The sequence below is a fragment of the Dunckerocampus dactyliophorus genome, chromosome 7 (assembly GCF_027744805.1).
Source record: "Dunckerocampus dactyliophorus isolate RoL2022-P2 chromosome 7, RoL_Ddac_1.1, whole genome shotgun sequence".
Lineage (NCBI taxonomy): Eukaryota > Metazoa > Chordata > Actinopteri > Syngnathiformes > Syngnathidae > Dunckerocampus > Dunckerocampus dactyliophorus.
This window is the reverse complement of record NC_072825.1, coordinates 31419653-31444129: the sequence shown is the minus strand read 5'-3', so window position 1 is coordinate 31444129 and position 24477 is coordinate 31419653. Positions and strand designations below refer to the sequence as shown.

At 45.3% G+C, this 24477-nt stretch overlaps 2 protein-coding genes across 7 annotated transcripts in view; one reads left to right on the top strand and one right to left on the bottom strand.

The window, feature by feature from the left end:
• col28a1b (collagen, type XXVIII, alpha 1b) overlaps window positions 1–9510 on the bottom strand; it is a 23238-nt gene extending 13728 nt beyond the window's left edge. For 3 of the 6 annotated variants that reach the window (XM_054781719.1, XM_054781720.1, XM_054781724.1), the window contains exons 1-6: window positions 9125–9510; window positions 4399–4559; window positions 2257–2822; window positions 341–361; window positions 196–255; window positions 57–110 (exon numbers count right to left, since the gene is read on the bottom strand). In XM_054781719.1, the coding sequence (XP_054637694.1) occupies window positions 57–110; window positions 196–255; window positions 341–361; window positions 2257–2822; window positions 4399–4559; window positions 9125–9237 (975 nt within the window). In that variant the 5' untranslated portion in view covers window positions 9238–9510. Of the gene's footprint in view, window positions 1–56; window positions 111–195; window positions 256–340; window positions 362–2256; window positions 2823–4398; window positions 4560–4846; window positions 5024–9124 lie in introns of those variants that run through there. The other 3 variants (XM_054781723.1, XM_054781722.1, XM_054781721.1) reach the window with 3 other exon arrangements.
• Window positions 5524–24477, top strand: mios (missing oocyte, meiosis regulator, homolog (Drosophila)). Its single transcript, XM_054781725.1, has 12 exons — window positions 5524–5583; window positions 6491–7357; window positions 7501–7994; window positions 8072–8166; window positions 8252–8506; window positions 14039–14208; window positions 16114–16179; window positions 16250–16408; window positions 17003–17155; window positions 18765–18969; window positions 19097–19226; window positions 23290–24477. The coding sequence occupies exons 2-12, from the start codon at window positions 6539–6541 to the stop codon at window positions 23378–23380; spliced, it is 2637 nt and encodes an 878-aa protein (XP_054637700.1). The 5' UTR covers window positions 5524–5583; window positions 6491–6538; the 3' UTR covers window positions 23381–24477.

The following is a 24477-nucleotide window of genomic DNA, read 5'->3' as shown; positions in this document are numbered from 1 at the left end:
CAGTGAGACCGTTGTGTGCTTTCCTTTTCCTTGTCTTATAGTTCATTGTGACCTACCCTGCCTCCCGGAGGACCAGGCGGCCCTCTGAAACCCGCCTCGCCTTTTCTGCCCTGAAATGAGTCATTTTAACATTTGTACTGAGTGTTGGTATTCATTCAGGGTGAAGAAAAGGGTTTTCAGCCGCTCAAAACCCACCGGAACTCCTGGGGGGCCTCGCTCTCCTCTTTCACACAAACACACCTGAGCTTCCGGACACTAAGGAGGCGAGGAGATGATGAGTCAGGGCCGCCATCCACCCGCGCCGGATTACAAAATGTGGAATACAATTGCAAACACGTACCTCTTCCAGTACGACTGTACCCTGCAAGCACAACAACAAAGCACGCTCAAGAGTTCAACCAAACTTTTACAGAAAAACGTGTCTTAAAACTCTAAGTGTCACCATCGCCACCACTCGAAATGTCTGCAAGTCTCGTCAGGCTAGAGCTTCTTAAAGGCAAACTCCCCCACCAGTGTGTTTTGCTTTTTCTTTGGCTTGTTTGCGATGCCACTAAAGAAATAACATCGTGACGTCATTCTGGGAAATGTACAATTTTGTTCTCGGAAAATTCCGACAGTACCTGCAAAATTCTAAATATTATCGTAAACATGCTTTTCTTGTAAAAATGAAGGCGTTACCTTTGAGATTACAATCATTCTCGTAATTCCAGGGCTTTATTTTCGTAGATTTACAGTACGTTCATGTTTGTAAAATTCCAACTTTCCCTTGTCGCATCCATCCATCCATTTTCTATGCCGCTCTTCCTCAATAGGGTTGCGGGGGTGTGCTGGAGCCTATCCCAGCTGACTTGGGGCAACAGGCGGGGTACACCCTGGACTGGTGGCCAGCCAATGGCAGGGCACATATAGACAAACAACCATTCACAATTTAGGACAATTTAGAGTCTGCAATGAAGCTAACATGCAGGTTTTTGGAATGTGGGAGGAAACCCGGAGAAAAGCAAACATGCAAACTCCACACAGAAATCGAACCCAGATCTTCCTGATCTCCTGACTGTGACTGTGTGGCCAACATGCTAACCGCTAGACCACCGTGCTGTAAAACTACAACTTTTTCTTGTAATATAACGTCTTCCTTCTCATCAAATAACAATTTTGTTCTCGTAAAAAGTCCAACTTTACGCTTGTAATATGACAAATATTATTAAAAAAATACTTTTCTCGTAAAAATGTAGACTTCGTTCTTTCAATTATAATCATTCTCATAATTCGAGGACTTTATTTCTGCATGTAAAATGATGGCTTTCCCTTATTTCCACTTTATTCTCATAATTACCCATTATTACTTTGATGTCTTGACTTTTTCTCGTAACATAATGTCTTCCTTCCCATAAAATCCCCATTTTGTGGTTGCAAAATTCTGACTACATACTTGCAGAATTATGAATATTATTGTAAAAATACTTTTCTTGTAAAAACAAAGGTTTTATTCTTGTGATTGCGATCGTTGTCATAATGTGACAACTTTATTTTTGTAGGTTTATGTTAATACTTTTTACGTCTAAAATTGCAACTTTTTCTCTTGGTATTTTGACTTTATTCTCATAGTTACCATTATTACAATTTACGTATGAACACGTCTTTGGAAGCGGGCGTCGGGGTTTAGAAAAATGTACAAATATGTCTTTGGTGTCGAATGAGTTAATGACTTTTTCTCGTGATATAATATCTTCGCTCTCATAAAATGAAGATTTTGTGCTGTTCAAATTCCGACCTTATGCTTTAATTGTAAAAATAGCTTGAAGACCTGATTGTCACGTGAAATGTCAGCAGATCTGGTGAGACTTCAGCTCAGTGAGCATTGAAAAGATGAACTCCCGCACCGGTGTGGTTGCTTTTTCTTTGGCTTGCTTGTGATGCCACTGCAAAAGGGCACCAGTGATGGCAAAGAGGCAAGGTGTAGTGATAGCCATAGAACAGGAAATGGAACTTATTGTGACCGAGGAAAGGGTCTGTCTCATGCCAAAAATGCATACAGTATCGATGCAGACATTTCTTTTCACTTGAACCAAATGGGGCAGTGACCCACTGGATCCAGCAGATAGAGCTGTGGTGAAAAAGTACTTTGTACCACTCATTACCGCCACCTACAGGGCTGGGGTGGAACAGCATTGCATGGCTTGTCATTCTTTCTAGAACTAAAAAGAATGTTTGGCCTGGGCGGGTGTTATTTGGTGTTTAGTGGGCAGCACTCACCATCTCTTTGAGCAGCTTCTGCTCCAGTTGAGGATCCAGAAGACTCTGAACAAACTGCTGAGCGGGCGCACTGGCGACGGCCCGCAGCTTGGCGCTGTTCCGACTCTGCCGAGCGATGTCCGACAAGCCCACGGCGAAGATCTTGATCCCGTTAGCTTTGGCCTCCGCCGCGGCCGCGACCACGTCCGGGTTCCGGGGGTGGTCCACCCCGTCCGTCATCAGCACGGCCACCCTGACGCTGTCGGCCGGCGTCTCCTGCACCAGCAACTGCGTGGCGTTGGAGATGGCGTAGGTGGTGTAGGTGCCGTGTCCGATGTAGCTCATGACGCTGACCGGGCCGTGGAAGGAGTCTAGATTTTTCCAAGCCGAGAACCTGTGCTCCACCGACACGGTGCTGCTGTACTGGAGGGCGGCCATTCGCACGTTCAGCGTCCAGCCGGCCACCTGCAGCATGGACAGGCGAGTGCTGAAGCTCAGCACGAAACCCTTCTGCTTTTCAAACAGGGAGATCTTGGCGCTCTCTGAGCTGTCCAGGATGAAGACCACTTCCAGGGAGCAGGTGGGAGCTGCCAGACAGGAAGGGGAGACAATCTGAGGAAAGCATGCAACCGCTGTAAACCTTCAAAAGTTTGAGCACACTTTCTCACGCCCTCGAATAAAAAAAGCGTCTCCAGACTTTTGGTTGGTACTGTGCCACAAGTCTTAACTCATATGACTGACACTGTTCCACTCCAGTCCTGCAGGTGGCGGTAATGCTTATTTAAACTTCCACAAACTGCAAGCTTTTTTCAGCACGTCTTCATCTGTTGGATATGAGGATGACTAACTCCGGAGGCGGCTGGCCCATGAGGCAATACAGCAATCTCTTGTTTTTGTACTAGTTTACAATCTTAAAAATACATTTGTTAACATTATTCGAGCCATCTAAACATGAAATAACACCCATATAGTCATCTGTACATTCCTATTACCCAATATACATGTAGTAGATACATCATCTATGGCAGTGGTGGGAAAAAGTGTTTGCCCCCTTCCTGATTTCTTTTTTGGATGTTTGTCCCACTTAAATGTTTGTATGTATTTAAACTTTTATCATTAAGGGAGAAAAAAATCCAAAGCTACATGTCCCTGTGTGAAAAAGTGATGGCCCCCTAAAGCTAATAAGTGGTTGGCCCCCCTTAGCAGCAACAACTGCAATCAAGCGTTTGTGATAACTTGCAATGAGTCTCTTCCAGCGCTGGGGAGGAATTTTGCACAATTGTTGTCATTCAGCCACATTGGAGGCTTTTCCTTTTTAAGGTCATGCCACAGCATATCAATAGGATTCAGGTCAGGACTTGGACTAGACCACTCCAAAGTCTTCAGCCATTCAGAGGTGGACTTGCTGGTGTGTTTTGGATCATTGTCCTGCTGCAGAACCCAAGTTGCTTTCAGCTTGAGGTCACCAACATTCTCCTTCAGCACAATTCATGCTTCCATTGATCACAGCAAGTCTTCCAGGTCCTGAAGACCATCACACTTCCTTTTACGCCAGATGTAATGGGACACACACCTTCCAAAAAGTTCATCTTTCAGTGTGACAAACATGCAAAAAAAATTAATCGGGAAGGGGGCAAACACTCTTTCACACCAGTGTCGTAGATATAAGCACAGAAAAGAAGCCATTTAAGACAGTTTACCTTGTAGGATGATTCTGATGATGATTATGTTTTTACTGTGCCTTTTGTAAACTAATTTAAACCTGCAATAAAAGCCTGTTGTTTCGAGTTGTTCAAGCCTGGTGCTTGTCTCACTGAGCAATTACTGGCCCGTATGCCCCCCCTTTACAAAGTTTAGTGAAAATTACTTAAAAAAAAAAAGATTAAAAGAAACCCCAATACATCATGATTCAAGCATAAGGAGGCACTTTTAATTACATTTTAACTCTTTTTGCTTTGGTGTACAAGTGTGCTGCATCATTTTCACCCTCTCATGTAGCTTTAAGGTAGTGAAAATATTCCAAACAGCTCTCAGCTGTACACCACCCCAAACCACAATAAATAAATAAATAAAGATATTGTTCAATGAATCCATCTCTGACAGTGCCTGGCTGATGTACTTCCTGCACGGATGCAGCGTAATACCTCACACGCATGCAATTACCATTCCCTCCATCGTCTGGCAGCCTGTAGTTGTTCCTGCGTCCATTTCTTCTCTGGCCTGTGGCACCGTGCAGGTGAGCCAGCAGCAGCAGGAGAAGGAGGATCCACTGTGTTCCCCTCAAGTTTGCCTTCCTGTGCAACACTTCCATCCTATACACTCTTCTGCATTGCACAAATGCAAAAGAGGTCCAGTCAGTGTCACGCTTTGAGTAACCCATGCAGCCTACTAATCACATCCAAAAAAGGGGTGTGCACATTATAATTGAATATGTTTAGAGGAATGATGCATTGCTTTACATGCATGCAGCACACCAATGTCAATATCTATTGAAAAAAGAGAAACATTTTCCATAAATGCAACGATGAAGTTGCACAAAATCTGTCATGTTAGGATAATTAACCAAAAAAAGTGCATACAGCTGCAGTTAAGTTGCACAAAGTCTATTTACCCAAAATGTCATTTGGCCAAGGCCTCCTTGTTGTATTCCAGTCACCTGTGGTTGTCTGGGGGCATCCCGCCTGCAGGGTTCGCCTTGTAAAGCAGGCTCAGACTGTCTGACAACTTTGGGTAAAGCTGATGTGCATAGGCTTGTGTTTGTGTGTGTGTGTGTGTGTGTGTGTGTGCCAGGGCCAGGGAGGGAGGGGCCGTCACTGATTTATCGCTTATTTCCACCATAAAAATCCATCACAATACTCCAAGTATCGCATTTTCCACTAACTTAAGTGTTATTTTGATTCTCTTGCTCTGCTGCACATTAGATGATGTACATGAAAACAAAAATCCCCCCAACGAGAGAGTTTATTTTTCCACTCTCGCCCGCTGATGTGGAAAACAGGCAAAATAGTTTTACTCCCATGTACGGAGCAGATATTAACCTTTTTGAAGCAGGGTTTCTAATATAGCAAATACTTTCACTTAAAATAAGTAATACGTTATTTTTTTAAACATGTTCCCAAAACATTACTCGTTGTAGTTGTTTAGTGATGGCTGTATTGTTACGTTTGCGTTGCTCCGATCTGTTCATCGGATATCATTGTGCGACAGCGGCCTCTAGTGGCTCAGTCGCCGCTCAAGCGGAACCTTCATGAGGTGGGGAACGTTGTTACTATTCAATACGGTTTCGGACATGGTTTCGTGTTGCACAATAACAAGAGTGAAGCTGGAAGTTTTCGCCGCCCAACATGAGTATGTCAAATTTGATCTTACTCGCTTTCTGTTCACTTTGAAGTCAAAGTAACATATCATCATAAATAACACACAGGCATCCAAGTAGCGTATTTCCCTTCGATCGCTGGCTAAACTGGGGGCGATGAAAAAGCAATTTTAATCTCGTCCTTCACCCACGTTAGCATTAGCGTAGTTAAGTTAGCATGTCAACAAAACTACAATTTGTGATTCCAAGTGCTCGTTTACGTTCACTTTAGCGAATTTGCCTCAGAGGAATGCGATGCCGCTAGCATATTTTTTTAGCCTTTGCATGAACGCTTATATTAACTTTGGCAGTTAATTATGCACTTAGGTGTGATATACTCGCAGTGCTCTCAATCATGTGCACCCGACTCAGCAAACTCGTAACAAAGTAACCGATATAAAAGTTGTATGACTAAAAGTAAATAATGATTGTAGGTGATTTTTATTATAGTGTTGTGGCATTGTGACTACAATGAATCATATACTGTCACGTGTTGTAAGGTTTATTGGGAGTCAAAAGACTAGCAACCTTTTTTCTTCACATCAACAACCACAATAATACCAATTTAATTTATACTATTCAGGGCTGCACAGAAAAAAATAATAAATTGCGATCTAATTTCCTAATGATAACCATTTTGACGTAACTTGCTGCAACTCAAGCGCTGCCAGCCAGGGTGAGTTGGCGCAACTGCTCTGGTTTATAGTATCAGCTGGCTGGCGGAGCGATCGCATTAATTAACTTACATTTGTTTCGCCTTGTCTTTATTACTTACATGAATGTGTGAGAATTGTGCAGCCTTAATACCTTCGTCACGGTGTCAATCGAAATTCCAGTATTAAAATATGAACTGTATTAGCATCACCATGTCTTAGTGTCTGTACTGTTTTACGTCTGCAGGTTGGGGCTTGGTTGTGAAGAGGAGAACCTTCTAGCAGCTCCTGAGTCATGAGTGGCTCCAAGCCGGACATCCTGTGGTCCCCCCACCACCCGGACCGCTATGTCATCTGTGACTCGGAGCTGGGTCTGTACCGCATCGGGCCAGCGGCGAGCTCAGAGCTCAAAGCTGGTACTGTCCCTCTCTCGGAGGAAACCTCAGCAACCTTGCTGGCCATCAACTCTGACACCCCCTACATGAAATGTGTGGCCTGGTACCCCAAGCAGGAGCCCGAGTGCTTGCTTGCGGTGGGCCAAGCCAATGGCAGGGTGGTCCTCACCAGCCTGGGTCAGAGCCACAACTCTACCTGCAAAGAGCTGGTGGGGAAAGAGTTTGTGCCCAAGCACGCCCGCCAGTGCAACACTCTTGCCTGGAACCCAGTGGACAGCAACCTGCTGGCGGCCGGCTTGGACAAACACCGGGCGGACTTCTCCGTCCTCATCTGGGACATCAGCAGCAAGTTTTCCTCAGAAGCCGGCGTAGCGGCTGAAAAGATCCGTCTTTCCTCCGCAGATGTGGACTTGAGCGCCGTCGTGACGAAGCCGCTGTACGACCTGGGCCAAAACGACGCTTGTCTGTCGCTCTGCTGGCTCCTCCGCGACCCCAAGCTCCTGCTGGCCGGCATGCATCGCAACCTGGCCATTTTTGACCTGAGGAACACCAGCCAGAAGACCTTTGTCAACACCAAAGCCATCCAGGGGGTCACGGTGGACCCCCACTTTCCTGATCGCGTGGCCTCCTACTTTGAGGGCCAGGTGGCCATCTGGGACCTGAGGAAGTTTGAGAAGCCTGTGCTCACCCTCACCGAGCAGCCCAAGCCTCTAACCAAGGTATACTAATATGATCTAAAATATAGACTAATATCTATTCTTGAGGGGGCGGCGCTCCAGATTCCAACCTGGATCCTACCCGCCGGTAATCTGATTACTGTGTGTGATGTGACTCAGCCGATTGTGTGCTTCATCCTTGCCAGGTGGCGTGGTGTCCAACACGCACGGGCCTGCTGGCCACTCTGACCCGTGACAGCAACATCATCCGCCTGTACGACATGCAGCACACGCCCACGCCCATCGGGGATGAGACGGAGCCCACCATCATTGAGCGCAGCGTGCAGCCATGCGACAGCCAGATCGGCAGCTTCGCCTGGCACCCGTCCTCCCAGAACCGCATGGTGGTGGTGTCGGCGGCCAACCGCGCCATGACCGACTTCACCGTGTTCGAGCGCATCTCGCTGGCGTGGAGCTCCACCACCTCGCTCAGGTGGGCGTGCGGCCGGCACCTGTACGACTGCGTGGAGGACGGGGCGGAGGGCCTGGAGAGCGTCTTGGAGAAGGACATCGCCACCAAGATGAGGCAGAGGGCTCAGTCCAGGTACGGACATGATACCGTCCAAGTGTGGAGGAACCACCTTCTGGCTGGAGGCAACGACTCGCAGCTGAAATCCCTGTGGTTTGACCTGTTCTATATCCTTTGAAGGAGTACGTGTAGACTACAGTGGTCGTAGCAGGTGTATGTGTCATGCTTCCTATGTAAGACTCACATATGAAGCAGTGCGCTGATGATATTGAGTTGAAGCTGCAGGGCAGCAAGCAGACCGTTGTCTACTCTGGTATCAAGAACATCGTCAAGAACAGCTCAGGTAAGACCCTGCTGTGGATCGGAACCTGCAGTGCTGCAGCGTGCTGTGCCGTACGTCGCGGTCACTTGTCTCTCTGAACCACCAGGCACCACCGAGAGCCATAAATGCTGGAGTGGCTCGGACCGCCAGACCGACGTGACCCGGTATCACAGCGAGGAGCGTAGCCTCGCCCTGCGGCTCTGCGGCTGGATCGGCCGGGGTCCCGACATCGACGTGGAGCCCTTCCTGCGCTCGCTGGAGCAGGAGCGCGAGTGGGAGCGGGCGGCCGCCGTGGCTCTCTTCAACCTGGACATCCGCCGAGCCATCCAGATCCTCAACAAGGGGGCCATGGCCGACAAGGGTGAGTTTCAGAAACACAGCTTTAGGTCCTCCTGATGAGAGCCAGTCTTATTAGAAACTGTATGACGTCCACCCACGTCATTAATACGCTTTATATTGTCAATGATCGTACATTATGTTCTATTATGCTGTGTTGTTATTATTGGGGGTGTCCCGATACAACTTTTTCACATCCGATATAATATGGATATTGCAGCCTTAAATATCATCCAATATCGATATTGATCCGGTATCATCCCAAATCTTTACTCCTTTAGGCATGCGGGTGTATCTGCTGTGCTGAGTGGCACACAGAGGACACTGCTCCAAGAGACTGCATTACAACAAGGAATTGTTAGCGCCAACTAGGGTTGTCCGGATACAAGTTTTTCACTTCCCATACAATACCACTGTTGCAGCCTTGACTATCATCCGAAACCGATACCGATAGTGATCCGATATCAACATGAATCATACATACATTTGTTATTTATTTTCTCATTTGGAATGTTGGAAAAGCAAGAATGATACGCTTTTATCATTTATTTTATAGTGTGGAATGTTAGAAAAGGCTTGATCAAGTGATATTACTCGAACAGAGAACAGCAGTACGCAACAGCAGGTATGAGGAAGAACTCACCCTTTTACTTCTTTATGCATGTGGGCCATACGGTGCAGTACAGCAGCTTCATCCACAATGTGACGTAACATAGCCAGGTTGGAGGTGTTCAAACAAGTGTTGAAACTTGACATTCTTCACTAGCAACAGGGGCTCGCTCTTTCCTGTCACAGCTGATGACTTTTCGCCGTCCTGTGGGGGCTTCCCGTGTGATGCCTCTTTCAAGTGTGCGATGAGGTTCGTTGGATTAAACGTCTTTGCCATCACGGGAGACTTGTGCACGATAACAGATTTGGACTCGGCTGCGACGTCTTTTTACTGCCACGCGACTGACATCACTGCTGTTCCTTGCTAATTTGTTAGCACACTAGCAAACTCTGTTGTTGTGATCGCATGCGCGCTACAGGGTCGCTGCTTGATAGACGTGCTGGGGTGCGTGTACGTGTGTGTGTGTTTCATCTGCTCGTCTTTCTGTTCCACACAGGCTGCATGACAAGAGGGTTCACTCGGCATCTGTCTGCGCGCGTCGGTTCTCAGTGGAATGACCGCAGAGAGTGAGCCCTCCTCTCATTCAGCCTCTTTGCAGTTAGCTTCGTGAGGCAGCATACGCTAACCTGAATAAAGGCACAGAAGCGATGGTTTCTGAGGCGAATGCCACAGCCGACGGCCCCCGCGTGGGAATATTCCGGTTTTAAACAGAATGAACAAGGTGAGCTCATGAACACGACGACCGACACAGATAGAAAAAAAACTACCGATGGAGGCGCCTCAGGCAGCATAGCCTTCGTCCCGACAGTCAACGCTCACTGAGGTGTTTGGTCTGCAAATGTAAACAAAACAGTGCAAAATGGTGCGCTTCTCACAAGAAATGCAACCTTTCAATGCAGTTGTTGGGCATTTATGGCATATATTTTAAAATATTTTGGATTTTAAAACATATTTTATATTTTAAAATACATACAGGTAACTTCTGTGTCAAGATAATGTGGCTCATACAGGTACACCATACTCGAGTACCATCTAGCGGTTCAAATGTGAATTACACCTCTCATGACAATAATGAAAAAATGGTCTCAAACAATGTTGTCGATAGGATCGATTATCAACGATAATTTGTAACACAATTATCGACCAGCAAAATGTTATCATGACAGGCCTACAAATCAGTCATTCATCTTTGTCTTAATAAAAGAACAGTCAAAATGGGCACATTCCATTCACATTGCAAATGGTGATGAATCATGATTAATTCATTTGAAAACTGAATAATGGGATGTCATGTCACATCACGTCACGTCACGTCACATGAATAACATTTTTAGGGCTTTAACATACTCAAAAAGGCCCAAAATCTTGTGTGAAAATAGTTTGCATGTTGCCGCCCCAGTTGTAGCGGTTGGGCGTCAAGCGAGCCCGTCCATTGCACACTGTAATATCCTGCACTTTGAAAAGGAAGTTGGTCGTTCCAGCCCCCCCCCCCCGTATTGTTGTCAACAGCGCCTGCGGGAATGTGAAGCAGATCGGCTCAGCGTGCGCCGCCGTAAATAACCGTTCCCCCAAATCAAATGAAATCAAGCTTTTAAGGAATCTCGGCAATATAGCAGCGGGCAAAGCCTTTCTCCCACGCTACCTCCCCCGCCCCCGGCCGCAACACGGCACGTTGAGCTTTAATGAAAAGTGCGCTGCTCTTGACTCAGAAGCATTCCACCAATGTAGGTCAGACGTTTTTTTCTGCTGCGTGTTGTCATGAGTGTTTCCTGAGCACGGCGGGCTGCTGGGTTACTCTTTTTAGCCACGTTGTGGTGCACACACGCTCACCAGCATTTTAGCGGTTGTGGTGCAACAGAGGAGAGCCAGCACACGACAGCCATTGTGTTTGCAAAAAGATGAGCAACACTCGACACGCTTTGACGTGCTTTCATGTTGGCGTCCCCAAAAATAGGACCAGAAAACGTCACTAGATTTGTCGCTGGTTTCTTTTTTGACAGACAGGATCTAGAAGGGTGTGAATGCTCGCTAAATATGGCGACAATGTTGGCAACGCTGTGTCTTCTTCTCCGGCAGATCAAGTGGGTTAAGAAGCGTTACGATGAGTCGGTGGCAGTCCAAATGTATTTGTGGTGGGCCGCCACAAACACTGTAAACAAGAGTAACCATTTACGAGCGCTACTCACCGTCTAAATGTCGAAGCCATCATAAAAGTTCCATTTATTTACGTGGTCACGCTTGTACGATCCAACATGTCTGAAAAGGAGTAGGAAGAAGCAGAGCTTATTTTCCACTTCCTGTGTTTAGCATCTACCAGTTGACCAATGTTGTATTATTTCTAAAGGGAATTGTATGGAAAGTGTAAGCAGTGAAGCTGATAGAGTGCGTAGATAGCTTGCTTAATATAAAAAAATGTATTTTTTAAAAAAATGAATAAAACAATTTTTCAAAATGAATAATTTTAAAAAAGAAAGGAAAAGTAAATAAAGAAAGGACTTCAAGTTAAGGGAAACATGGTACGCTAATACAAAAGCACAGGGATCAACTTAACGTCAGCTCAGGGGTGTCCAAACTTTCCCCAGTGAGGGCCACGCCACACTTTGATGTTTTGTGAAGCAACACATGTACGTAGATATGCTAAGAAGTTCTATCTAATATACTGTATGTCTGTAGTTCTATACAGTGTATTGCAAGAAAAAACTGCATCTCAGCTTCGTCATGTACTGGAGGTGAACTTAAGTCTCAAGGCTTTGTGCTTTTTTCCCTTTTTTGCTGTTGGGTTGGATTTTTTTTTTCTAAACGGGACGGGATTTTAACATGACAACAATCTACTAATTTCATTTCTACAACATCATACACTCTTCTGCGCTCCGTGTATTTGCTATCGGTCCTGTCTCCGCCCACTGAGACAAAGACTGTATGAGCGACAAAAGGGCTCACTCCGTTCATGCCATCATTCTGTGGAACAAAAGCGCCGAAGTGCAGAAAGCAATGCACAGAGTGAACCCTCTTCCTGCCTGTCAGAGGCAGGAGACATGGAAAACAGATGTGCATGCACATTGCAATATATCATTGCCTTCATTCTCACCCAGTGATTAATGAATGTATTGATTATAGTCCCAGGCCTCCTGGTGCCCACCAGACATTTTTTGCTCTGACCAAGAAATCTTGTCACCTTTTAATCTCGTGAGATCTCGTGACACCCCTATTCTTCAATGATCTTTGTAAATGTTCTTTTCGTAATCTTATTTGTTGGTTTCTCATTACAACATTTTTCTTTAATATTTAAACTTTATGGGACTAAAATGAAGTTTTTTTCCTCATAATATTCTGACTTTTTCTCGTTGCCTTTCAGCTTTTTCCCCTTAATTTTGTGACTTTCTCCTACTCTGATCACTGCAGATTTTTACATTTTTGCTGCTGTTGTTTTTTTCCTAGTTTTCTTGTTAAATGATATGTTTAGAGTGTGCCGCAGGCCGTCCAATGACACCATGGTGGTTAGCGGTATCATTTATGGACGGTGACAGCAGACTACTATTGCACTTTACTACTCCACACCAGTAGGGGGCAGGAAATGACCAAAAGTTGGCCTAGCTACTCCTATAATGAGGCTTAAGCCCTTCATGTTTAAACCGATTCAAACCAGTCCGGCATGGAATCGTTTAGATCATTCAGGAATAGTTTGATTTCAAAACAACCCCAGATTTTTACACAAATCCCCAAATTCCACAACATTTTTCCCTTTGAAAATGTTCCAAACTTACACCATTCGATTCCAACCATTCCATCATGGAACCATTCCACTCATTCCACGGGGCTTTCAAACAAATTCATTCATTCTAACATCAAACTGTTCAACATGTTCTGGACATTCAGGCTGTCTGTTTTTCACATGACTTTTCTCTAAAAATGCCAAAATTGTGACTGCTGCCACATTTCTCAACTGAGTTAAACCATTCCACAGTCAAAATGCACGACTCAGTTTAGTGTTCCTGGTATATTGCGGTTTCATATATGCATACAGTATATATACATAGCAGTTAGCATGTTAGCATTGCTAGCATGCTAACATTAGCATAGTAGCATTTTCTGCCAATTTTATGAATAAGCGGACACTTGGCGCTACCGTGCTAGGTGTTGCATGCTAACATTAGCATAATAGCATTATTTGCCATTTTTATGAGTACTAACATACGCTGCATGCTAATGTTAGCATAGTAACATTTTTAGCCGTATTTCTAAGTAGAACTCATAGAAACACTTTGTGCTATCATTAGCATTGTAGCTTTTTTAGCCATTTTCATTAGTATTAACATTGACAGACACTTGTTAACGTTAGCATTGCTAGCATGCTAACATTAGCATCGTAAGATTCTAGCCGTTTTCATGAGTAGAAACTTAGGTAAACACTTAGTACTATCGGTTAGCATGTTAGCTCTAGCATGCTAACATTAGCATAGTAGGATTGTTTTGGACATTTTCATAAGTATTAACATATGCAGACATTTAGCGCTACCGTGCTATTCAATAATGCTTTGCAATCGCTTGCTCCACTTTTTCCCCCGTGTCCTAAATACTGTTATATTCATTCTGCATTTTCACACTAATGCCTTTCCTGCTCATTTCTGTTTTTTTCTTCATCTCCTAATTTTGCCTAAGCATGCACACGCAGTGTCTTCAGACATTGCCATCATCTAGTTAATAAATCTTGTTTATTTAGTTTAAGTCAGGGTTACATAGTTTTGCCCCCACTTTGAGCTCTTTATTTTTTAAGTCACAGATGGGAAATTTCAGACTTCCCAGTTTAGCGGAAATGCAGCATTAGTAAGCCAATGACAGTAAATGCTAACTTCCTTAGCATCAAAGTCTTGACTGACAAACCGTCACTCATCTAAACAATGGTTAAAAAGGAAAAAAAATAATTAGCGGTTTCCTCTGTTGTTGCAGGTGACCTGAACCTCAATGTGGTTGCCATGGCGCTGTCAGGTTACACGGATGAAAAGGCCTCCCTGTGGCGGGAGATGTGCAGCTCACTGAGGCTGCAGCTCAACAACCCCTACCTCTGCGTCATGTTCGCCTTCCTCACCAGCGAGCCCAGAGCCTACGACGGCGTGCTGGTACACAGTCCACTACAAAATCGTCTTTTTGAACACAAACACCATCAAGACTTGCTTTGAGATGGGGAGGGGCCCACAGCAGCACCCGCTGCTCGTTGAGAAGAGAGAGACACGTGTCAGAGCGTCTTTTAGAAAGCACACAGTTTTTCCATGTTAATGTCTTTGTTTCATTAATCATGTTTTTTGTCAAGTGTTAAGGTTCCACAGATTGTTTGGCGGTCCCTGAACACACCACCGTTACACTGCAGTCTCCATGTTCTTGCTAACACGGTCAAATTGAGCGCATACAGCTGGACAGTGTTTTACTACTTCAAGTGCAGGGACGACTTAGAATTAACGTCAGCGGAAAGTTCCCTCTTCTCTGTTCCGCAGTCGCACCTGCTGCCGCCGCCGCCGCTGCCGCTGTTCCATTTGTTTAGCTGTCTGGGCTGGCCAAACAAGATTACTCCACCTAAGTGAACTTTCACCTTTGTTTGTCGCCATATGGTGTAAAACTTTATTGAAGCGTCTGGGAAACTTTGCCTCCGAGTGAACAGAGAAGACTTGTCATCTTTTCCAGTTCCTCCCAAATGAGGATCTAAGGTGCTCCGTGTGAACACTCAAACCTCAATTCCAAATTCAAACTACATTTTCTTGAAAAGAAGAATCAATGCTTCACTCCATCACCTTCCAGTCTGTATTTGTAGCTTTCTATTTGGCTTTTGGGTGTCTATACCGACCTACTCTGTAATTATACGGCAAAGAAGAAAATGTTAACGACAACAAAAAGCAGAAGTCGCTGAAAACGGCGTGCGCACATGATTGCACAATATCACCTCATATCGGTATCGTTTTTTCTGCAGACAATGATACCAGTGCAGTGTTTGTCTTCTTTTGCACAAACAGTGTTTATTTGTGACATGCGCTCAGTGGTATCAGTGGTGTGATATCGTTACACAACACTAGCAGAGATGCTGCCTGTATTGGTATCCGTAGTGAAGTGCTGGACAACATCGTATGTCGATAAGAAAGCCAATATCGAGCATGTCTGTTTAAAAGTACAGCTTAGCGTGTTTTTAGCTAATTTTCACCAAAATGTCGCCTCTGTTTGCATACGTTTTCCGGTTAGCATGTATAATGTGTACAGTAGTCATTGATACATTGTCAATTTGTACCACAAAAGGTCCCTGTTAGCAGCCTACTAGCTTACCGCTACATGGAAACAGGAACCTGAAGTGCGTCTCCCGTCTGTGATGTCATCAGCAGTTGACGTTGCAGTTCTTTGCTCACTCAGACAGCTACGCCTCGCAAACATGAACACAAAACATGTTTTCATAGTTTTCCATGCACAGAACATTCGTACTCGGCCATCAATGGCGAGTGAAAGGGATAATTGAGCATTTTAAGGTTGCTTTCAACGCGATGTGATCTGTTGAATTCAGAAGTGTTTTTCACCTTCATCAAATTACCAGCACTTGCAACTTTCTTTGGCTCCATTTTGGCTTATTTTGCAGCCGTGATCGAAAGAAGAGCAGAGATTTGAGGTGAGAAACGGATTGAATTGACGTCACGTCCTCAGTGAAGGTAAAAGTGACCTTAAATGTTCATTTATGCCCTTCATTCTTCATTCCTATGCGTTTTGAAGTGTTCTCTGCATGTAAAAGTATAAAAACGTGTTTTGTGTTAACATTTGGCTTTGTGGAACAGATTCATTGGATTTACATGATTTCTTATGGGAGAACTGGATCCGGTTAGAGTACGTTTTGGTTAAGGTCGGGCTTCCTGGAAGAGATTCCTGACACTACCCAGGATGCCACTGAGTTACGGAGAAATAGTTCTATTTCTTCCCAATGGTTTATTTATGTTTACGTTTACGACTGTATTCAAAGCACACCCCGAAAGTGACTTTCACTTCTTAAATTTCAGTACGAGAGCAGCGTGGCAGTGCGTGACCGTGTCGCCTTCGCCGCCATGTTCCTCAGCGATGCTCAGGTGACATTTCATCACGGCGCGCACGTTTAGTCGCCCCCGTGTCATTTATGGAGTCTTTTTGCGGCCGCAGCTTCCTCGCTATGTCGACAAGCTGACCGGTGAGATGACGGAGGCGGGAAACCTGGAGGGCATCCTGCTGACGGGGCTGACCAAAGACGGCGTGGACCTCATGGAGAGTTACGTGGACCGAACCGGGGACGTCCAGACTGCCAGCTTCTGTATGCTCAAGGTACACGAGTACACGTGCGCTGCAGTCATGTGGAAAGTACTACCAGAGAAGGGAATGAATGTGTGTTTTTTTGTGGAACATCGCAGCCTGTCATAACAACATCAAGGAAGTCTCACTCTTGCACAACTTTAGAACAGAAATTTTGCAATGGATTGTTTCCACTTCTGCCTCGTGATGGCGTATTGCGACGTGCACGTCTGTCGTAACGACAGGAAGCTCGCACGAACTCGCACCCATTCCACCTGAGGCGTGGGTGCAGCAGACGACGGCGGGCTTTTGACATCACGGGACCTTTGCCATTGCCCATGTGCAAAGGTATTGGGACACACTGCCAGATGGTGCCTGTGAGGTCCACTTGTGAGGTCACTGATGTTGGACCTGTTCCAACTCCTCCAAGCGTGCCGTTAAGAACCTTGCTGTGTGCACCCAAGTGTGCATGTGTGGAATTGTCCAAAATGTCTTTTTAAGATTTAGGGACAAGTGAGGACTGCAGTCATCGATTGATTGATTGATTGATTGATTGATTGATTAAGAGCACTTTTGACTGTGTAGTTGCTGTTTGCTCATAACTCAGACACCTGCCCCTCCCTTCAGGGTTCCCCAGGTGAGGTGCTGAAGGACTCCAGAGTCCAGTGCTGGATCGAGAACTACCGGAACCTGCTGGATGCGTGGAGGTTCTGGCACAAGCGGGCCGAGTTTGACATCCATCGAGGCAAACTGGACCCCAGCTCCAAACCTCTGGCCCAGGTAAGCATGCATGTGGGGAGGTGGGAGGTGTCACGGGTTAGGTGATGGGACAAGAACACGACCCTCCCACTTGGCATTTGTGGTTTGTGAAGATTTAGTGGTGGTTGCAGTGCTGCAGCAGGGTTTCCACAGGGCTGCAATCTATTTGTGGTGGTGGCGGCTTGGGCCTATAGATGTGCAAATCTTTTTTTCCTCTATAAATGTATTGGGTGTGGCTTGATAGTCCCTAAATTACAGTACAAATGAAGTTTCTTGTTCCGCTCATTTGTGTCGTTTTGTTAACCAAGACGGAGCTGCCTGTGAGCACTTTGGGATAGGGGAGGGGCTCACAGCAGCATCCGCTGCCAATAATTTGTACATGCTTATGTTTCGTTGATCATGTTTTTCATCAAGCACTGAGATTTTGCACTTTGTTTGGCGGTCCTTGAACGCACCACAGTTATGTGCTATGAGATTCAAAAGTGAAACCTTCACATAACTTTTTGTCATGACAGGCATCCCTCCGCTCCCTCACTTTATCGAGTTTCTTCCGAAATGAATGAATAAATGTCCACGGCCTATTATTAGTCCAAAAGTATTGAAAGACAAGTGATGTGTAGTATTTTGGTCACTAGGCATCAGTAATGACACAAAACACTGTTGAGACACGACATGACCTTACCTTAGCACTGCAGCCATGGCATGTCTGACATAAGAGGGGAAAAAAGTTCTCCCACTCTGTGTGGAAGTGGTAAGTTTTTGGCTTCTTATTTTGTACTTCTTCCCCAGTCCGTTTGAAAACCTTTCTTAAGTTTAGAAAAAATGAATTGGAGGCTAACTGGTTAGCTCGCCAGCATGCTAATGGTTAAAGCTGTGGCCATCTCTTGTGTCCCTGCAGTGATCTGGTAGCCTGCACATTAGCAATGTGGTGTAAACAAAGAATAATAGGAGTGTGAAGGTGACTATAGGGGTGTTAGTTCATGTCTATAGGGCTCTAATAATGGTAAAAATACAGGATATAGAAAGTCATTAACAGGTTTTCTATGCTCTAACTACGAAAATATTCCATTTGTTAATATTGAATCCTACTTCGCAGTCGGGTTTGGAACCAATGAACTGCGATAAACAAGGGACGACTGTAGTTGCTACATATATAATATTAAAATGTTGGCAAGTTGGCAGTACTGATCTGATCCCTACCGCTTCTTTTCTTGTTACTCTCTGGCAGTCAGGTGTGTTAACAAGCGGCGTTACACAGACGGTCCCATTATGATGTGTTTGTGGAGGTCCAAATGTAACCACAAATCCAAGAGTGAATGGGAAACACCATGTTGCACTTGACTTGACCTTGTGACAAACCTCTGTAGTCAGCAAAGTCAAGCTGCTCCTCACTTCCTCTTCCGGAATGTTTTGTTGAAACATTTATTGAATGAAAACACAAAGACTATTTTTATGCAGAAGCACATCGATGCGAATCACAGTTGAAAACTGTTGGGATTATTGCTGGATTATCTCATTCTTATCTTTCCTCAGAGTGAAACCCAGCCAGCTGGCCGGCGCCTCGCTTTTTTTAACCCCACGCTTTGCCGTCCCTTATCAAGCGACCTTTGTGTTTGCTCTCACGCCGCAGGTGTTTGTGAGCTGCAACTTCTGCGGCAAGTCCATCTCGTACAGCTGCTCGGCCATGCCTCACCAGGGCCGAGGCTTCAGCCAGTACGGCGTCAGCGGCTCGCCCACCAAGTCGAAGGTCACCAGTTGCCCCGGCTGCAGGAAGCCGCTGCCGCGCTGTGCCCTCTGCCTCATGAACATGGGGACGCCCGTGTCCAACTGCACAGGTAGCGTGGGGCAGCACGAGTGGTGAGATGGGTGCAGGGGACAGGACACTGGAGTTCAGTGGCCCATCCACAGTTATTCCGACAGTGTGGTTAGCTGATGGTTGATATTGACTTTTTTACTTGGCAGGAACGGGGAAGTCGGACGAGAAGGTCGATTTGACAAGGGAGAACAAACTAGCTCAGTTTAACAACTGGTTCACCTGGTGTCATAACTGTCGCCATGGCGGCCATGCTGGCCACATGCTCAGCTGGTTCAGGTGGGAGAACTTTTGTATTTTTATGTATAGTGTCTCCCAAAAAGTGAGCATCCCTCAGCAGGCATTTTTTATTCCAGCATCTTCTAAAAGGACATTACTATATCAAGTAAGCATGGATATGCAGTACAAAAATATATGAATGAATAAATCATGCTGTTTTGTGATCGAATACGGCCTATTACTAGTAAAAAATATATGCATATTTAAGCACAGCTGATGTATTTTGTGCCTCAGTTAAGCATTTTTGAGCATAAACATGGCTAAATGAACTAGACCACAAATATGGTAATGTAATCCCTCATCCATCGCCGTTAATTGATTCCAGACCCAACCCTGATAAGTGAATTTCCTCCAAGTAGGATAAGTGGAATATTTTCGTAGTTAGAGGATAGAAAACTTTTTTATGACCTTTTTTTTTAACATCATTAAAGCCCTGGAGACATGAAATAACACCCCTATAGTCACCATTACACTCCTATTACCCAATATAGTAGACATAATAACAGAAAATAAGACATATTGGACATAAATAACATGACATAGACTCACACGTTAGCATTGGGTGAGTTCCTAGTTGTTGTTCTCTGGACAGCGTACTTCCTGTGGTGGCTATTGTCTCCAATGTAACGCAATGTAATGTAATGTAATGGTGGCTGAATGACACCACATCAGGATGGCAGTAAAGAGATTCAAGATTCAAGAGATTCAAGAGAGTTTTATTGTCATGTGCATGGTAAAACAGCAGTTATACTATGCAATGAAAATCTTATTCTGTTCATTCTCCCAAGAAAAGAAAGAAAACAAATGAAAGAATAAGAACATAAGAAACATAAATACCAATAAATTAAGCAACAACAACAGAAGAGACATTAATACAAATAAATAATACAAACAAACAAACAAATAAATATATAAATAAATAAATAAAGTGCTATGAGTGTGTGCGTGTGTTGCGTGCGGCGTGTGTGAGTGCTTCGTTGAGAAGCCTGATGGCCTGTGGGTAAAAGCTGTTTGCCAGCCTTGTGGTCCTGGACTTCAAACTCCTGTAGCGTCTGCCTGACGGTAGGAGTGTGAATAATGAGTGTTGTGGATGTGTGCTGTCCTTGATGAGGTTGTGTGTTCTTCGTAGGACTCTAGTTTTATAAATGTCTTGCAGTGAGGGGAGGGCTGCCCCAACAATGTTCTGTGAGGTCTTGATCACCCGCTGGAGTGCCTTCCTATCACGTGTTGTACAGTTACCGTACCAAACAGTGATGGAGGCGGTAAGGACACTTTCCATAGTGCATCTGTAGAAGCAACTCAGGATTGTGGTGGACATGCCAAATTTCCTCAGTCTTCTCAGGAAGTACAGTCTCCTTTGGGACTTCTTCAGAATTTGTTGGGTGTTGTGAGACCAGGTGAGGTCCTCGCTGATGTGTGTGCCAAGGAACTTGAAGGTTTTCACCCTCTCCACCTCAGTCTCATCAATAAACAGGGGTCTATGCGGCTCCTTTTCCCTTGTTCTTGGGTCAGTGATCATCTCTTTAGTCTTATCTGTATTGAGAAGGAGATTGTTATCACGACACCAAGCTATTAGGTCCGCCACCTCTCTTCTGTATGATGTTTCAACCCTACCAGTGATCAGGCCGATGACTGTAGTGTCATCTGCAAATTTAATGATGCTGGTGTTGTTCTGGGAGGCCACGCAATCGTAGGTGAAGAGCGTGTAGAGGAGCGGACTCAGCACACACCCCTGTGGGGTCCCAGTGCTCACAATTCTTGAGCTGGATGTGCGATTGTGGACTCTGACTGACTGGGGCCTGCCTGTTGGAAAGTTAAACACCCAGTTACAGAGGGAGGGTGACAGGCCAAGTGTTAGGAGCTTATCTGTGAGTTTGTGGGGGCTGACTGTATTAAAAGCATAGCTATAGTCTATAAATAGCATTCTGACGTATGTGTCCTGGCCCTGTAGGTGAGAAAGGGCTGTGTGGATGGCAGTGTTGACTGCATCATCCATGGACCGGTTCTGGCGATATGCAAACTGTAGAGGGTCCACAGTTGCCGGGATGCTCTTTTTGATGTGGGTCATGACTATTCTTTCAAAGCACTTCATTACAATAGGAGTGAGTGCTATAGGGCGATAGTCATTCAAGCAGGTCACGTTGCTCTTCTTGGGTACGGGCACTATGGTGGTGGACTTAAAGCAGGTCGGTACAGATGCTTGTGCGAGCGACAGGTTAAATATGTCAGCAAGCACATCAGCTAGCTCTGATGAGCAAACCCGAAGTGCACGTCCTGAGATGTTGTCTGGGCCTGCTGCTTTTCGTGGGTTTGTTTTGTTCAGAACCCTGCGCACATCAGCTGATGTCACCATGAGAGGTGAGTCCTGTGTGCTCCCCAAGTCCAGCCACCCTCTCTGCTCATCAGGAGTTTGGGTGTCAAAGCGGGCATAGAACTCATTCAGCTCATCTGGAAGTGTGGTATGGCTGGACGTGGCTACGCTACTCTGCTGTCGATAGTCTGTGATGTGCTGGAGCCCCGCCCACATGCGCCGAGGGTCTGAGGTGGAATAGTAGCCCTCCAGCTTCTGTCTGTACTGTCTTTTGGCCTCTCGTATAGACCTCCTTGGGTCATATCTGGCCTTTTTGTAGTCCTCAGCGGTGCCCATGACAAATGCAGTCGAACGAGCACGTAGCTTAGCCCTTACATCACAGTTCATCCAGGGTTTTTGGTTCGGGTATTTTCTGTAATACTTGGTGGTGGTAACAGTCTCTATGCATGTGCTAATGTAGCCAGTAACAGCAGAAGCATATTCATCCAAATCAACAGTACAATCTTCCCTCCCCGCTGCAGTTTTAAACACATCCCAGTAAATTAGTCAAAACGCAGCATGAAGTGTTCAACACTCCTAGTTCTCTTCTTCTACTGACGTACTTCCTAAAAGCTAGCTCTCACACAGCATGCAGGACATCACCACCATCTATAGCCCACACTCTAAACAGCAGCTCAGAACAATACAATACGCTCAACGCTACAGTAATATTTCTGATACGTAGTGACCAGTGTAGAATACTACATACCATCACAACATCTTTTCATGCGTCTTCTGAATGCCTTCTATTTGTTTTTTATTTTTATGCTTGATAATGCTTAATTTGGGCCAAGAATACATAAAATGTGCTTAATTATGCATATATATATTTTTTACTAAGCATAGTCTGTGTTCAAACAGCGAAAATGTATTAATTTAGAAAAACCGTGACAGAGTGAAGCCACAAATTTCAAACCACAAAGTGGCGAGGGACGCCTGTATAAGGCATTCAGAAGATCTTTCAAAGACATTGTGATGATACTGTATGTAGCATTTAACACTGGTCACTAGGTGTCAGTAATGTTACTGTAATGTTGGGTGAGACACACAAGCACCAGACTTGATCACCGGAACAACAGGCTTTTATTGCAGGTTTATATGATCTCACACCGGGCACAATCATCCCTAACACGGGCTACTGTTGCGGCCGTAACCCACGCCAAGCTAAAACGCAACTCTGAACCCTGCGACATCACTTCCCGTCCGCCCCCGCACTCGGCTCCCCTAGCACCGGAACATATTTACAGCAACACACACGAGCACAAGTCTTATTTATGTCTTAAATGGCTTATGTTCTCTTCTTATATCTACAATATTGAGTTATAGATGAGTAAAGGTGACTATAGGGGTGTTATTTAATGTCTAGAGGGCTCTAATAATGTTAAAAATTGTATTTACAAGGTCGTAAACAGGTTTTCTATGCTCTTAACTACGAAAATATTCCATTTATAAATAAAGAATCCTACTTTGTGGAAATTCACTTAGAACTAATTTACAGCGATAAACGAGGGATTACTGTAATGGATGTGTGTTGACTCATTTTCAGTAAATGTACACACGTATACAAGCTGCACACTGACTTCTCTAAAGTATATCCAAGTTTACTTTGTATACTATAAAATGGCTGCAGAAATAGAAAGATGCACACATTTTATTTTGGTCTCAATAGTGAGTATACAATTGTTCTCTATGTTCTGTCGTCACCTGTTACAGAGACCACACCGAGTGCCCTGTGTCGGCGTGCACGTGTAAGTGCATGCAGCTGGACACTACGGGGAACCTGGCGCCCTCGGACAGCAGCTAAACACGAAAGAACCTCCAGGAGGTTTGACGCCGGGCGGCACCGCGACCTCCTCTCAAGCGGGCCGCTTTCATTTCTGTCCAGGTCTTGTCACGTTACAGCAAGTCCAGTACCAAGAAGGGAAAGAGTGTGACTGAATCACTGGCTGAAGGGAGAAAACTCACCAGAGTCCCTCTCAGGAGATTTCACATGGAGGCTGTGCCGCAGTCGGCCTCTGGCAGTCTAACCTGAATCAGGCTTTGGGTTTTTATTGTCATCAATAAAGAATAATCGCCACTCATACTTTTGAGTCGTTAAAATGTGATCGTAGGTGCCAAACATGTCACAGCTGCTCGTTTTTGGAATATTCTGTTTAATTCACAACTGTGTTTTTTTTCCTCTTCATACCTCATGAAAACATTGTTTGGGCTGAAGGATGGTACCCAGGGTGATGGGGAGGGAATAGCGCACTTTTACAACAACTGCCTCGCTTTCTTCGTGTTACTTCTCTTCATCTGGGGGGGGGGGGATAGAAACTGAGTAATGGAAGGAGGTAGGGGTTGGGGAGAGCGGGAGGGTGCGCCTGCATTCAGCGGCCCACTCCAGGCTTGTGGTGCATGAAAAGAAGCTCCCCAGAAAACAGCAGCTGCTCGGCATTCTGACAAGACCCTCCAGATTGCACCCCCTTTCCCCTCCCATACAGAAGCTCAGCTGCCGGAACACTATTGACTCAAAGAACGGGCGAGAGAACAGACAGGATCTCCTTCCCTCCCTCACCCTCCGACATACACCGCCCTGCCCTCTCTTTCTTTCAGTCTCCCTCCCCAGTGCCCAAAATGCCCCCCAACACTATGCATACCAATCATCAAGCCAAGGACGGGTGCCGTCTGCTCGTGGGGGGGACGACCGGGTGTAAGCCGCATTGTAAATGTTTTTCCTTTCTTTCTCTGTCACCAACCCAAGGAGGCATTGTCGGAGCTAAATCACTTAGTCATGGAGGAGGGGGTGTTTGGTCCGTGAGCTACTGTATGCTGCTTTCTTAGTGCTGTTTTGGAGTGTGGGCTGACAAATTGGCAAATTGTGTAGTGCCCCTTAAAAACATTAAAAAAATAGTGATTGTA